Source organism: Pongo pygmaeus, chromosome 1 (assembly GCF_028885625.2).
Source record: "Pongo pygmaeus isolate AG05252 chromosome 1, NHGRI_mPonPyg2-v2.0_pri, whole genome shotgun sequence".
NCBI lineage: Eukaryota > Metazoa > Chordata > Mammalia > Primates > Hominidae > Pongo > Pongo pygmaeus.
The window spans coordinates 31,865,148-31,879,919 of NC_072373.2; the positions used below are offsets into that span (position 1 = coordinate 31,865,148).

A 14,772-nucleotide genomic window follows, 5' to 3' on the forward strand; every position below is an offset into this window, starting at 1 on the left:
GACACAGTTTAGTAGTTGTTTAATCTTTATATAGTTTTATGTTTTAAGTCTGCAACATATTAGCTAGTAGGGTTGATATTGTGCAATTCATTAGAATCTTCCATATAGCACCTGAGTGCTGGACATATGAAGTAGTTGTTCACTATCTCCTCTCTTATTAGTGAATTCCTGGTCCACCAAATGACATGTTGTTTTCTAGGACTAAACGTAGAATTTAATAGATATAATTGGCTTCGTTATTATTAATTAGGGATTGAGCTTGGTGTACATAATAAAGTATCCAAATAATGGTGGCTCAAACAAGAGAGGGTTTTGTTTTGTTTTGTTTCCCCCCTGACATAGAAAGTCACTTAGTGGCTTGGTTACCCAGATAAAAGATGCCATGGTGGAAACCTTTGATTCTTTCGGTCTTTAACTCCTAGTCAAAAAAAAAAAAAAAAAAGGATGTTGTTGGCCATATCCCAGGCACCATGAAGTACAAAGAAGGGCACAAGGCACATGTCAACTGAGTCAGTCACTTAAAGAACTTTCCTTAGAAGCTTCACGTGGTGACTACACATACCTCTTATTGTCCAGAACTCACTTCACGGGAAGTGAGTTATCTCTGGCTGCCTGACTGACTTTATAAACCAGTGCTTTCCAACCTTTTTGACACCAGAGACTGGTTTCCTGGAAGACAATTTTTCCACAGACTGGGGGTAGGGGGATGGTTTGGGGATGATTCAAGCACATTACATTTATCATGCACTGTATTTCTATTATTAATACACTGTAATACATAATGAAATAATTATATCATTATTATATTGTAATACATAATGAAATAATTCTACAACTCACCATAATGTGGAGTTAGTGGGAGCACTCAGCTTGTTTTCCTGAAACTAAACAGTCCCATCTGGGGCTGATGGGACACAGTGACAGATCATCAGGCATTAGATTCTCATAAGGAACACACAACCTTGATCCCTTGCAGGCACAGTTCACAATTGGGATCACACTCCTATGAGAATTAAATGCCACCACTGATCTGACAGGAAGCGGAGCTCAGGTGGTAATGTGAGCAGTGAGGAGCAGCTGTGAATACAGATGAAGCTTTGCTTGCTCGTCTGCTGCTCACCTCCTGCTGTGTGTGGTTGGGGTCCCCTGCTATAAACAACCAGATTTGGGATAGACATTTACTTCTATCAAGGTAAAGCTAATAAGTATTTCAAAAATATGAGAGTCTGACTGTGATTATTTACTTAGAATAGATATTGGCCAAAAAATGTTAAAAGTTTTAGGTTATTTGGGATTTTTGTTGTCATTTATTGAGTATGTAATATGCTAAGATTGTGCTTACACAGCTATTTGTTAACTGATATTTGACCTCTTTTTAATTAACTCATTCACTCATTTATTCATACCGCAAAGAATAGTTATACATTTGTACTTTTTCCCTCCCCCATCAAATCACGATTACATACTTTTTTTTTAGCTATGGAAATTTTTAGTGCAATTAACGGTATAATAAGGTCTTGAACTGCATCACATAAGATTGAATGATTGAATGGTTGCCTGCATGTTTGCTTTAGGAGAACAGCCTGTACAGAACAATATTTTAAGTGTTTTATTTGCTAAATATAAACCATATTAAGTTGTCAGTTTAAAAGTGTTGAGACTATCAGCATTTTTCTTATAAATTACTATTGGTCCTTGAGATTCTTAGAAACACTCTTTTAATTATAAAAACCAACTGTAATTTTTCCCTTGATGTAAATTAAGGTTTTATGCAACACCACTCTCAGGTTAAGAAGAAATTGACTAGTTTATAAAAACAGTTTGAAAAATAGTAGAAATAATATCCAGTTCAAAAAGTATGCACAATGGATGATATGACACATTGTCGAATAATGTGGAAAGAAAATAAATTTTAGCTGCCAAAATGTTGATCATGTGATTTTTGAGTACCAAAATAATTTAAGTAGTTTATAAGCAAGCACTTAAAAGTTTTCCTAGTCTGCTTATATTCCTAAATAAATTTTTAAAATGTGCATGTAGAATTTTTTTCAAAAAGCTATATTAATAATTTGTTATGTCCTCAAACATGTTTGCTGATTCTCATCATTATCTTCACTACCGTATTGCCCTCTGACCTCTTCTGCTACCCCCGAAAAAATTAAAAAGAAGACAATTAATTTTACATGTATTGAGCTTCAATATGCATAATTCTCCCTAGGAATGAACTACTGAGATCTCTTTTAAGTCTTATCCTTTATATAATAAGCTCTATATAACCTAAGCAACAAGGAGAAAATACTTTTTGGCTTTTATTTTCTATGTATGTGGGTTTTGTTTTTTAACCTTTGGTAAAATTGTGGGAAATGGGAATGAAGACTTTAAACATAAAATAGAACGTTTATTCATTGTATGAAATTCTTTAAAATAATTGAACATTACTTTTAAAGAATGACTTAAATGTCCAGAGAGATAAAAAAGATTTTTATAAACAAATTCCTTGGCAGGAACTACATTATGTGCTATATATTTCAGGATAATAATAAGGGCTTACTGTGGGTCAGTGTGTCATATCCCAATGGTGTCTAGTGAGATGGAGGGTTATCTTATATGTCAGCTAGATAACCCTGTGAACCATTTTGAGCAGGCAAGATAATGGGACTGAATTCTGAAATGAAGGTTGAAATATACTGGAATATTGTTACACGTGACAACAATAACTTCTTAAAATAAATGTAGTCATGTTTTGACATCATTAGATATATTTGGTAATAATTTTTAATAGAGTATATTTAGGTGAATAGATTGGATAAAGGATGAAGTGAATCAAATATATGATTACATGTTTAAATAGATAAATAAAAATTCCAAATTTTCCCACACACGGGAAGCTTTTATTATTAGGAAGCTGCTGAGCAAAAACTGAAATATTTTTTCTTCTCTATTATGAATACTGAATTGACATTTCTTAATACAAGCAAGGTTTTGCCTTCTTAATTGCTATTTCATTTTGAATATAAAATTACTTCCACCCAAACATAGGAGCAATAATACAGAAATTTTTTTAATTGCTTTGGATTACTATGTTTCCAAGATAGTATTTTCATAAACCATTACATAAAATATTAATCTCTTTTTTAAAATTACAAATTCTTTCAAGTTTTTAAATTCAGTCTTCTTTGTGTTTGCCTCCAAAGTCAGTTTGCCAACCCTAAATATAAACTTAATTTTTGTGTGTGTGTGTGTGTATTGAACAAGTCCCCAAAACCATTTGTTTTTAAATGGCCGGGCGCGGTGGCTCACGCCTGTAATCCCAGCACTTTGGGAGGCCGAGGCGGGCAGATCACGAAGTCAGGAGATCGAGACCATCCTGGCTAACATCGTGAAACGCCGTCTCTACTAAAAGTACAAAAAATTAGCCGGGCTTAGTGGCGGGCGCCTGTAGTCCCAGCTACCCTGGAGGCTGAGGCAGGAGAATGGCGTGAACCCGGGAGGCAGAGCTTGCAGTGAGCCGAGATTGTGCCACTGCACTCCAGCCTGGGCGACAGAGCCAGACTCCGTCTCAAAAAAAAAAAAAAGCAGACGTGAATTGCTTTGATATGAATTGAGTAAGAAAATCCACATTTAGATTATCATGGTATATAAATTAGAATTTTAGAAGATATATAGATTGCCAATATAATCCAAGTATATAGCAGTGGGATGAAATGATTAAAGTTTTTTACACCATCTTATATACATTTTGTTTATTACTTTGTCATTTATTCATAAAAGAAGATCTTTAGGCACAGTGGATTTTACGTAAACATATGTGGACATATCCTTATTTTCTTGATGCTCATAATATTGCAAGCTTCATAAATGAGGGATTTAAGAAGGCTTTGGTCAGCCAGTAGAGGCCACTCACAGCTTGTTACTAAAACTGGATGGCAAAGTGAAACTCTTTACTATCACTATTGGGCATCACTCTGAGCTGGTTAATTTTTAGTTCTTTACTTAAAAAAAATAGTATTACCATGGAGTGGTATGACAAAAGTTGTTGCTGTATTTGTCTTTGAATTATGTAGTGATTAATCTTTTCTGTGAAAGCATTTAGATCTTTCATTAGTAGTGTATACCAGAAATGAGAATTCTATGTATTTAATAATTAAAAGTATTATTATTCTAATAGACCAATAGTTCTAAATTCTTAATTATCAATTTAGACTGGCTTTAACTAGGAAAAAATTGTTTACAATGAAGATTTAAAACAATTACATTGTTCAGTTTTACGTTAAAAACATAATTGCTGATGTCATACATACAACTATATGTGTATGTATATATTTCTAAACAGTATAATTTTCATTCTGTCATTTCATAGAGAAATATATTTGCTGCTCTTACTTAAAAATATAGTAAGATCACTTCGAAACTAGCTGAAGTCTATGTCTTTATTCACTACTTAATGCAATGCTGGCAGCTGTAAGGTTAGCATCTTCCCTGCAACACGCGTGTACGGATTCCTCTAGGAAGGCTAATCCTCAAAAGAAAGGCAAGCTTTGTACTTCTCTGTGGTTTATCTTTGGCTATTTTTTTTTTTTAAACAAAACCTTTCTGGTTTAAAGATGTGATCATGTATTTAGATTTATATCTGCTTTCAAAGGAAAGATAGCCTAAGTTCTCTAATTTTCCCCAAGTTCTTTCACATATTCTCATCGCAGAGTGTTTCCTCCCCTCCAGTACACTTTGTAAATGTTAGCCTTCTTTTGCTGTAATGATTAGTAGGGGAGCCATTTGTTATTCTTGTTAGTCCTTCTATAATATGTGCTGGTAACCCTGTTTAGTGCTGCCATGCCCTGCATTGCATATGCTTAAAATAGCCCGCATGCTACCCAGAAGTTACAGGCAAGGTCTAGAGTATCCTTGGCTGAAGATTTTCCTAGAGTGTGTTCTAGATTCAGGCCATCATCTCCCAGGACAAATCCTCAAATACAGAAAACATTTGTTTTGATATATTGTCTTTTTTTTTTTTTTTTTTTTTCAGTGTCCCTGTAGGGGAAAAAGTACTAGGTGGTAAATTGGACAATTTTGGTTCAAAGTTAGTTTAATTCAGTTCCTATAGTCTAGGGCATGTGCCCTCACCTCAGTGAGTGTTAATTTCTTAACTATTATTTGAGAATAATGATGTTTCTTCACTCTAGGCACATTGTTTATGAAAAGCAAGCCATAAAGCAGTCTATAAAGAACAGGAGTGGCTGGACACTGTAGCTCATGCCTGTAATCCCAGTACTTGGGGAAGCTGAGGTGGGAAGATTACTTGAGGCTGGAAGTTCAAGACCAGTGCACGCAACATAGCAGGACCCCAGCTCTATACAAAATTTTAAAAAGTAACTGGGCATGGTGGTACATACCTGTAGACCTAGCTGCTCCAGCAGCTGAGGTAGGGGAATTGCTTGAGCCCAGGAGTTTGAGGGTACAGTGAGCTGTCATTAAGCTATGAGTTGTGAGTACTCACGCTTGGGCAACAGAATGAGACCTTGTCTCAAATAAGTAAATACACTTAAATAAATTTAAACAAATAAAAATAAGGATATTATTATTAATGACAATAGAAATATTTCTAATTATATTAATTTTTGATATATCTTTTGTGATCATTATTACACATTCTTTGTCAGTTTGTTCATGCTTAAGCCCTTCCAAGAAAGATTTAAAATTGCATTGTAAAAACATAACAAACAACATAGAATTTTTATTTTAACCTTGACTAACAGGTAAAAATAATCAGTTTCACCCACTATACTATAATTTAGATAACATGAAGGCTATGACTAGTCAATAGTATATAGGTCCTAGTTCAAAGTCTTTTCCTAAAAGTCATACAGTGTGAGCTCTGCTAATAAGAGCAAGATTGTTTGTCAATATTGATATTTTTAAAGATATGAATGATAGGAACCTGATAGGCCTTTTTGTACCATTATTAGATTTTATAAAATTCCAAACTTTGAGGCATTTTCTGTATTGGAAAACTGAGTTATATTCCATAACCTTAGTAATTTTCTACAACAGTTTTGAACTCTCCAGTAATTCAGTTGTCCTCAGGAATGGATCATCTTCCTTCCTGAATGTTCTTTCTAGGAGGGCATTGTCTGAAAGTAAAACATCTGGTAGGTAAGGATTTGTAGCGACTTCTCCCTAGCATTAGACATATTACCAGGAATACATTAGATGTTCTAGTTTTTATGGTGTATATTTCATATGCACCAATTTTTTCATTTCTTGTAGCCAGTGATGAGGATTTTTCCAGGCTTGCCATATAAACACATTTTTACTTTAATAGAAATCTAGACAGATAAAGGTGAAACATGAATTATTACGTGAATTATATTTACTAATATTTTTCATGTTTAAGAAACAACAATCAAAAAAACCCTTGGAATTAGAGGAGTTCCATAACTTTACTTTTTCAAGACATTAAAAAGATTAGTTCAGTTGAACAATGTAACTAAAATCACCCAACTGAAAGGGAACACATATCACTTATTGTATAATAAGGTTAAGCATAATTTTATATGTACATTATGTTACTAGTTGAATTGTACCAAGTAAGCAGTACTGGATTTAGAATAAGAAGCTCTCGGTGGCTGCATAAGGTGCTAGATCACATTGGCAAGTAGGTAAGGATCAGCTTAGGGAAAGCCTTGCATGCATATCTCATTAATTTTCATTTTACTTTCAGTGTAGAGCCATAGATGGCTGTGGAATGAGAAAGTTGACATGTGAAAAGCAGCAATTTAGAAAGTTGAATTTGGCACGTTGGTAAGATGGATTGGAGCGGGGGAGATAATGCATGCAACTCCCTTCTTAGAGGTGATTTTTTATTACTCTTTATTCCTCTTAAATCAGATAACTACTTTGTTTCCTTTTAATCTTATAAATGATATCCAATTTATGCTCCTTGAATTATCACTTTTTGTATTTGCTTTAAAAGCAATTCTAAAGTAATTTTTACATTTTTGTATGTTGCTTTAAAAGTAATTTTAATGTTATTTTCTTGAATATGTTTCTCATCCCCAAACAGATTGTGCTTTTTGTGATTTGTGACCATTCTGTAATATTATAAGAATAGATGACACAATGAAATATTCTATTCATTCCTCCAACTATCTTGTAACAGAACTTTTAAAACGCCAATATAAAACAAAGGTGCGCTCATTTGAAATGCTTTCGAAGAATCTTCCTTTATTCTTCTGTATGGGGATAACAGATAAACATTCAACACATTTATTTTAATGTCTATTAATTAAAATGAATTATTGTAAAACATTTAGAATATTATCTTACTTAAAAGTCTTGTTTCTTTCTTCAAAGAAGTTGAGTCAAATTAAAAATTGCTGTAAGAGAAACCAGAAACCTCTGGGTCTTGACAAACTGGCCCGGAGGCTAAGGCAGTGCCTCCCGACAGCCTGGAGGCCAGGCAGATTTGATTGACCAGTCCTCACAAAATGGAAAGGCCTTCTTTTGAATGGCAGCTTGCCAACATAAGTGTTTGTCATTGTGGGCACTGAAGCAGAGTAGCATTTGGAAGGCAAATAAAATATAGTTGAAAAGCAGAGCAAAGTTGAAGGGGACCAGCTATACTAGAGGGAGAGAAGAAAGGATGATGGTTTCTTGTTCTTACGTGTGGACATGAAAAGAAACTTCATTAATTTACAGAAGGAATCTTAATCATTGAGAATATAAGTAAGATATCATCCATATTGAATGGCCTCTGTATTACTCTTACAAGACTCTTGTGTCTCAGATAAGTTTACCTGATTTGGAGAGTTATTTGTTCAGTTATGTAATTGCAGAAGAATAGTATGTCATGCATTCGGTTTGATAATGACACAATTAAATGAAAACGAGACATAAAACCAACTTTTTATCTTTAAGCAAAATCATAAAATTGGTATCAATACATCAGGGACAAAAAGAATAAGAAATTGCTTTTAATATGTCTAATAACTTTGAGAGAACAGATATTTTGTCATTGATAATTGATCATTTAGCAGAATTTCCAATATATTGGTACATATTGACCTCCTGAATCGATAGTGGTACTTGTACAACTGTTGTTAAATTTTCATCTCTTGCTACTACATTCTTATTTCCTGAGACTGATAATATTTAAACAACAGCAAAATCTAAGATCCGTGTGATCTTTGAGAATTAGGACACGAAAGTTATTTTATCTAGAAAGCATCAATTCCTTTCTAACTTTCAGTTTACTTCTTAAGACTGTGTGATAAGCGTCTAATAAAAAGAAATATATCTGCTTTATTTCAGATTGTAGTCGTTATTTATATAGTAATGTTAACAAATGAATCATAAGAATTCAGGGCGTGTAATGTGATGTCTAAGGTTATCAACACTAAATATTGGCTAATTACATAAATAATTGTCTCCAGGGCTTTGTCAGTTATAAGAATTGGATTGTGGAGATACTGTTTCTCATGAAGAACAGAATACCTGTTTCCTGTCTAATCTTATGGAATAAAATGTATTTTTCTTACTAATAAGCTTTACTATGTGAATATTTTATTAGATATTTAAAGTGAAACAACTTCTTAAAATTTGTGATTTCTAAGAGAGTTCCAAAATCACTAGAAAGCATGTGTTTTGGAGAAGAAAACAGTCACCATACTTAATTATATGCTAGAAATTAATACTTTGATCTGATGTTTAAAACTGCTCCTTTAATTTTTATAAAGATTATTTTCTATCTTGAATTAATGATGAGAGAAACTTTTAGAAAGAATTCCTTAAGTATGTTCCTTGAAGTTTTATATTTTGAAGTAGTCTCCTAATAGTCAGATTAAACATGTTTTAAAGTTTAAAATTCACTGAAACTTCAGTATAACACTGCTTTCCATAAGCTGAATTCTATATTAAATATATGATTCTCAAATTTTAGCTAAGTGTGTCTAGTTGCCACAGTAGTGAAAGGTTCTCATTGTAAGAACATTTTACTCCTGAGGCAGACCACTGACGTTGACCCTGAAGAGATCATTATATGTTGCTTTATTTCATTAAAAAAAGTAAATTTCTAAACTATGCCTATTTTTGCATATCTTTAAAAGTAAAACAAAAATTGAATTAAAATAACAATAAAGGATAGTCACCTCTGTTTTCTTAAGGGGATCATGTACTAGGTAAATAGGTAAAATTATTTAAATATCTGTACTTGAAACTGTAAATCTTTTGTGGGTTACTTGCTGCAATTGAATTGAGCTTACAGGTTTTTTATACATACATATGATTGCTGAGAAATACACAGTATGATTATTTCTGACTAGATTGAAAGCTTACATTTGTATTATGGTATAAATTAGCTATAAATTCTGTTTTATTGCATTCAGTTGCTTTGTTTTCATCAGGCAATTTGTCACATGGGTGTATGTGAAATTTCTTCATTTATTAAATTTCAGATTATGTATTTCAAACCAGAGCAAGACTTAAACATTTTTCCATAAGTATAGCTTCAGGTAAACAAGCAATTTTAGTCCTGAAAATAGCTTCTGCTTCTGTCAACACGTTGTTTATTTTTTCTCTGAGATAAAAAGTTTAGTTTTCTGATATTTGTACCAAGATAAAGTCAGTAAACAAGATTAATATAGTGTGGAAAAGGTTGTCAGCAGCCTTGGCAAAGGAAATAAGTTGCCTGTACATAGAACATACTGTAAACTGAATAAAAGTGTCAGGTCCACCATGAGATAATGTGATCATGAACCTCTAACAAAGCATGACATAGGCACAGTCGGCTTTTCTCATAGCCACAGTGTAGAAAATGGATTACTGTATTCCAGGGATACCCACTGGAATAGCATGAAAACCTCATTTTGAGATGAATGCAGGATGCAGTCCTGGAGTTGAGCCACATGTTTACCTGTGGCGCTCAAACCATAGGGTTATTAATGTCATCATCTGTGCACATTTGCAGTATTTGCATTTCTTGGAATTTCTGAGTATATACTGGCATTCTTGTAACCCAAGTGACACGGGAAGAAGTAAGGTTTTGAAAATGTTAGGGTTTTTTTAAGAGGAATATTATTGCTGTCTCATGCTTTCCCCCCCATTCTATATAAATGGCACTTCTATAATTATGGAGGGTTTTTTTTTTATTAAAATGGAACATAACTTAAAGCATTTTGCTGTAAATGTATGCCTTGCCAATTGTGATTGATAGATTCATTCTTATGCAGTGCTATGTTCCCTTCGAGAACCATCTATATGATAAGAAAGTTGTGAAATTCTAAAAAAAAAAAAAAGGAGTAGCTTACTTCAGATTTTAAATTTTATTTAGAAATAAAGGAGTGAAAATACTTTTCTCTTAGATGAAATTGCATTTTGTACTATGTAAATACACAGTTTTTCATAGTTTCAGGGAAACTATGAAAAGGGCTGCTCACCACTTCCTTGATCTAAGTTTTTGTATATATTTAAATATATGTGTTATAATACATGTTATTTATATTTAGGATCTAGCTACAAATACATTGGTCCTCGGAAATATCTGCTTAACACCGATCTAATGAAACTTTTTTTTTTTTACATGATAAGTCACTGGTCTGTTTTTTTTTAAAAGGATATTTAGACTATTATAAAGAGTCCTTTTTTAAAAAAAATTTTTTTATTATTATTTTGAGACAGAGTCTTGCTCTATCACCCAGGCTGGAGTGCAGTGACAACCTCGCAGTTCACTGCAGCCTCTGCCTCCTGGGCACAAGTGATTCTGCTGCCTCAGCCTCCCAAGTAGCTGGGATTACAGGCGTGTGCCACCATGCCTGGCTAATTTTTGCATTTGTAGTAGAGACGGGGTTTCACCATGTTGGCCAGGCTGGTCTCAAACTCCTGACCTCAGGTGACCTCAGCCTCCCAAAGTGCTGGGATTACAAGCTTAAGCCACTGTGCCCCGCCAAGATTCTTTTAAAATAGTCTTAAAAATCTAGCAGAGGGGTTGGGCGCGGTGGCTCACGCCTGTAATCCCAACAGTTTGGGAGGCCGAGGCAGGCAGATCACGAGGTCAGGAGATCGAGACCATCCTGGCTAACACAGTGAAACCCCGTCTCTACTAAAAATACAAAAAAATTAGCTGGGCTTGGTGGCGGGTGCCTGTAGTCCCAGCTACTGGGGAGGCTGAGGCAGGAGAATGGCGTGAACCCGGGAGGCGGAGCTTGCAGTGAGCTGAGATCTCGCTGGGCACTCCAGCCTAGGGGACAGAAAGAGACTCCGTCTCAAAAAAAAAAAAAAAAAAAAAAATCTAGCAGAGGAAGTACACTAGACCAAAACAAGTAAAGTATTCTTACCAGGAATTAAATTGTACTTTTGATCCACACAATGTTGTCTGAGATTTGAAAATCTTGTATTCTCCATTTTAGAGTGATGTCTTCAAATTGATATATCACTATTATTCATGGTCGTTTTATAAAACAAATCTGAAATTTATTTTTTCTTTTTAAATCTCCCTGTAGGTACCCATTCCTGGCCCAGTGGGTAACAAGAGAATGGTTCATTTTTCCCCAGATTCTCATCACCATGAGTGAGTACTCACTGTGTTTATATAACCTTATTGGAGTATTCTACTTAGCTCTTTTGGGAAATTATTAGCTACTACTAGTAAAGCTGATTTAATTTGTACTTTTTAAAAAGAGTAAGTATAATTTACCATTGGTAATAATGTAAGAACAATTTAAACGAAAACCATGACAAAATTTAAATGGGGATTTTTAAATATAGTTATTCTGTTATTTGTGATAGTATTTGAAATTCATGCATTATTGAAATTTATGTATTATCTTAAAAAATTTAAATTTTCATTACATTGAGTAGCATCAAGCTTTCCTACTCCTCCATCCTTATTCTCTATCCCAACCCTAATAAAATACTAAAATGAAGAGCAATAAGCCAGGCATGGTGGCTCATGCCCATAATCCCAGCACTTTGGGAGGCCAGGGTGGGCAGATCACCTGAGGTCAGGAGTTTGAGACCAGCCTGGCCAACATGGCGAAACCCATCTCTACTAAAAACACAAAAATTATCCAGGCGTGGTGGCAGATGCCTGTAATCCCAGCTACTCAGGAGGCTGAGGCAGGAGAATCGCTTGAACCCAGGAGGCGGAGGTTGCAGTGAGCTGAGATCATGCCACTGCACTCCAGCCTGGGCAGTAGAGCGAGACTCCATCGCAGAAGGAAAAAAAAAAAAGGAGTAAAAGACTGTTTTTTTTTTTGCGGAGGGGGGCCAGGCGTGGTGGCTCACAGCTATAATCGCAGCACTTTGGGAGGCCAAGGCAGGCAGATCATCTGAGGTCAGGAGTTCGAGACCAGCCTGGCCAACATATCGTGAAACCCGGTCTCAACTAAAAATACAAAAATTAGCTGGTCATGGTGGCGCATGCCTGTAGTCCCAGCTACTTGGGAAGCTGAGACAGGAGACTCACTAGAATCTGGGAGGCGGAGGTTGCAGTGAGCCGAGATCGCTCCACTGCATTCCAGCCTGGGCAACAGGGTGACTCCCATCTCTCAAAAAAAAAAAAAAAAAAAAAAAAAAGACTGGTTTTCTTCATTACTTCTCTACTTTCTGCTACTGCCAAGCATTTGGTAATAATATAAAGAGCCATGAAACAACCAGAATGTATTTCCATTTTGCAACAGAAGGAAGAGACTACTTACTAGACAATTTTTTAAAACTAAGTAGTTGTAGCCTTGACTTTGGTAAATTACTGCTTGAATTTCCAGGGGTTAATTCTTTCTGTAAATACATCTTTGTTGGAAAAGCTTAACTTGTTGTGTATTTTAGATCAATACCATATATCTTCTGCAAATTTGATTGAACTTTTAAAAAGGCCATAAAGTATGGGAAGACATGAATCAATTATTGAATAAATTTTTTGTGGCGAGCAATCATATTAGGATCCATTAGTTTCTATTTTTTAAAATCACTACTTAACAAATATAAAATAGAGATTATTGTTCAGATATAGCAAAATGATATCATAATCTTATAGTGGCCTATACATTCAAAGTGCATGATGCATAGACTATAGAATTGTTGAGAAGGTAGGCTATTTCTTTTTTTTTTTTTTTTTTTTCCTTGAGACAAAGTCTCCCTCTTATCGCCCAGGCTGGAGTGCAATGGCATGATCTCGGCTCACTGCAACCTCTGCCTCCTGGGTTCAAGCGATTCTTCTGCGTCAGCCTCTCGAGTAGCTGGGACTACAGGCGCGTGCCACCACGCCTGGCTAATTTTTGTATTTTTAGTAGAGACAGGGTTTCCCCATGTTGGCTAGGCTGGTCTCGAACTCCTGACCTCAGGCCTTCCGCCCGCCTGGGCCTCCCAAAGTGCTGGGATTACAAGTGTGAGCCACCGCGCCTGGCCTAAGGTAGGCTATTTCAACAAAAGTTTGCATTCAAGAAATGAGATACTTAATACTCAGCATGCCACAACGCATATATCCAGTTTGGCAAGCAATTCTCTCTCTCCTTTCTTGGAGAACCTAACTTGTTATTCTTCCTTTGAAGATCTCAGCTGATGTGTTCATTGCAGCAGATGCCTTACAGGGTACTGCACAGTTTTATCAGCCCATTTCTTGTTGGTGAAAGTAAGGGGTTTGTCATCTGCCTAAGGAACTAAACAGTCACAGACTCTTGTTGACCAAGTTCTTTATTTCAGCACTAGCATTTCATCAAAAATATAGTGGTTTCTGTTGTGTTTGTTGTTGCAGTTTCACGCCAGCAAATGCTGCTGGCCTCCATGTTCTTCCTCTACTCTTAGTCTCCTTAGTTTAATGGCTTCTGCCCTGAGGCAGTTCAAAGCCATGGCCTCCAGCAGGTAGGTATAGGTCTTTAGGAAATCTTTGTCAGCAGGCTCATGCTCTTTGTCAGAGAAATCCTACAGAGAGGTATTCAGGAAGATCTAGTCATTTTGCTTGTTAAATCTAGCTTCCATGCCACTGCCTGTTTCCATTTAGGGGTTCCAAACGTGGGTTCCCCAACGCCATTCCTTAATTATAAGACTTTAATTCAATTTAGATTATATTTTGTTTTATGTATTTATTTTTTTAGACAGGGTCTTGCTCTGTTGCCCAGGCTGGAGTGCAATAGTGCAATCACTATCATGGCACACTGCAGCCTCGACCTCCCAGGCTTAAGTGATCCCCTGGCCTCAGCTCCACAAGTAGCTGGGACTACAAGCATGGGCCACCATGCCTGGCTAATTTTTCTTTTTTTGGTAAACATGTGGTCTCACTGTGTTACCCAGGCTAGTCTTGAACTCCCGGGTTCAAGCAATCCTGCCATCTCCACTTCCACCTCCCAAAGTGTTGGGATTACAGCTGTGAGCCACCATGCTTGGCCTTGATAATGTTTTATAGGCTCATTTAATAAGTCTGTATTTTCATCCCTTTCTTCAGGCCCATCCCTTACCTATGTAGAGCCAGTGTGGGGGAGGTCCCTTACAGACCCCACTCTTGACAAGGAGAAGCCACAGGACACCACATCATGGGAATTTTCTTTTACACAAATAAATAAGTATACAGGCAACGTTGTATAGACACAAACACACACACACACACACACACACAGACTTCCAGTTAAGTTACATAGGTTGATGCCCTTCTAGGGACTGGCCTGCCTATTTTCTTTAAAACTGACTCCATTTTACTTCAGCTTGTCTCTTTTATTGCTCTAGGAGAAAACCCCAATATCTGAAATTTTCCCATCAGGTCGTTTAACAGAAGAAGGTATATGGCCAGTA

General features: G+C 35.8%; 1 protein-coding gene across 2 annotated transcripts in view; it reads left to right on the forward strand.

Annotated features, from left to right (window-relative positions):
* Nucleotides 1-14,772, forward strand: part of GPATCH2 (G-patch domain containing 2) — a 202,561-nt gene that overhangs the window by 103,401 nt on the left and 84,388 nt on the right. For both annotated transcript variants that reach the window (XM_054478228.1, XM_054478238.2), the window contains exon 6: nt 11,493-11,560. In XM_054478228.1, coding sequence (XP_054334203.1) covers nt 11,493-11,560 — 68 coding nt within the window. The remainder of the gene's footprint in view (nt 1-11,492; nt 11,561-14,772) is intronic.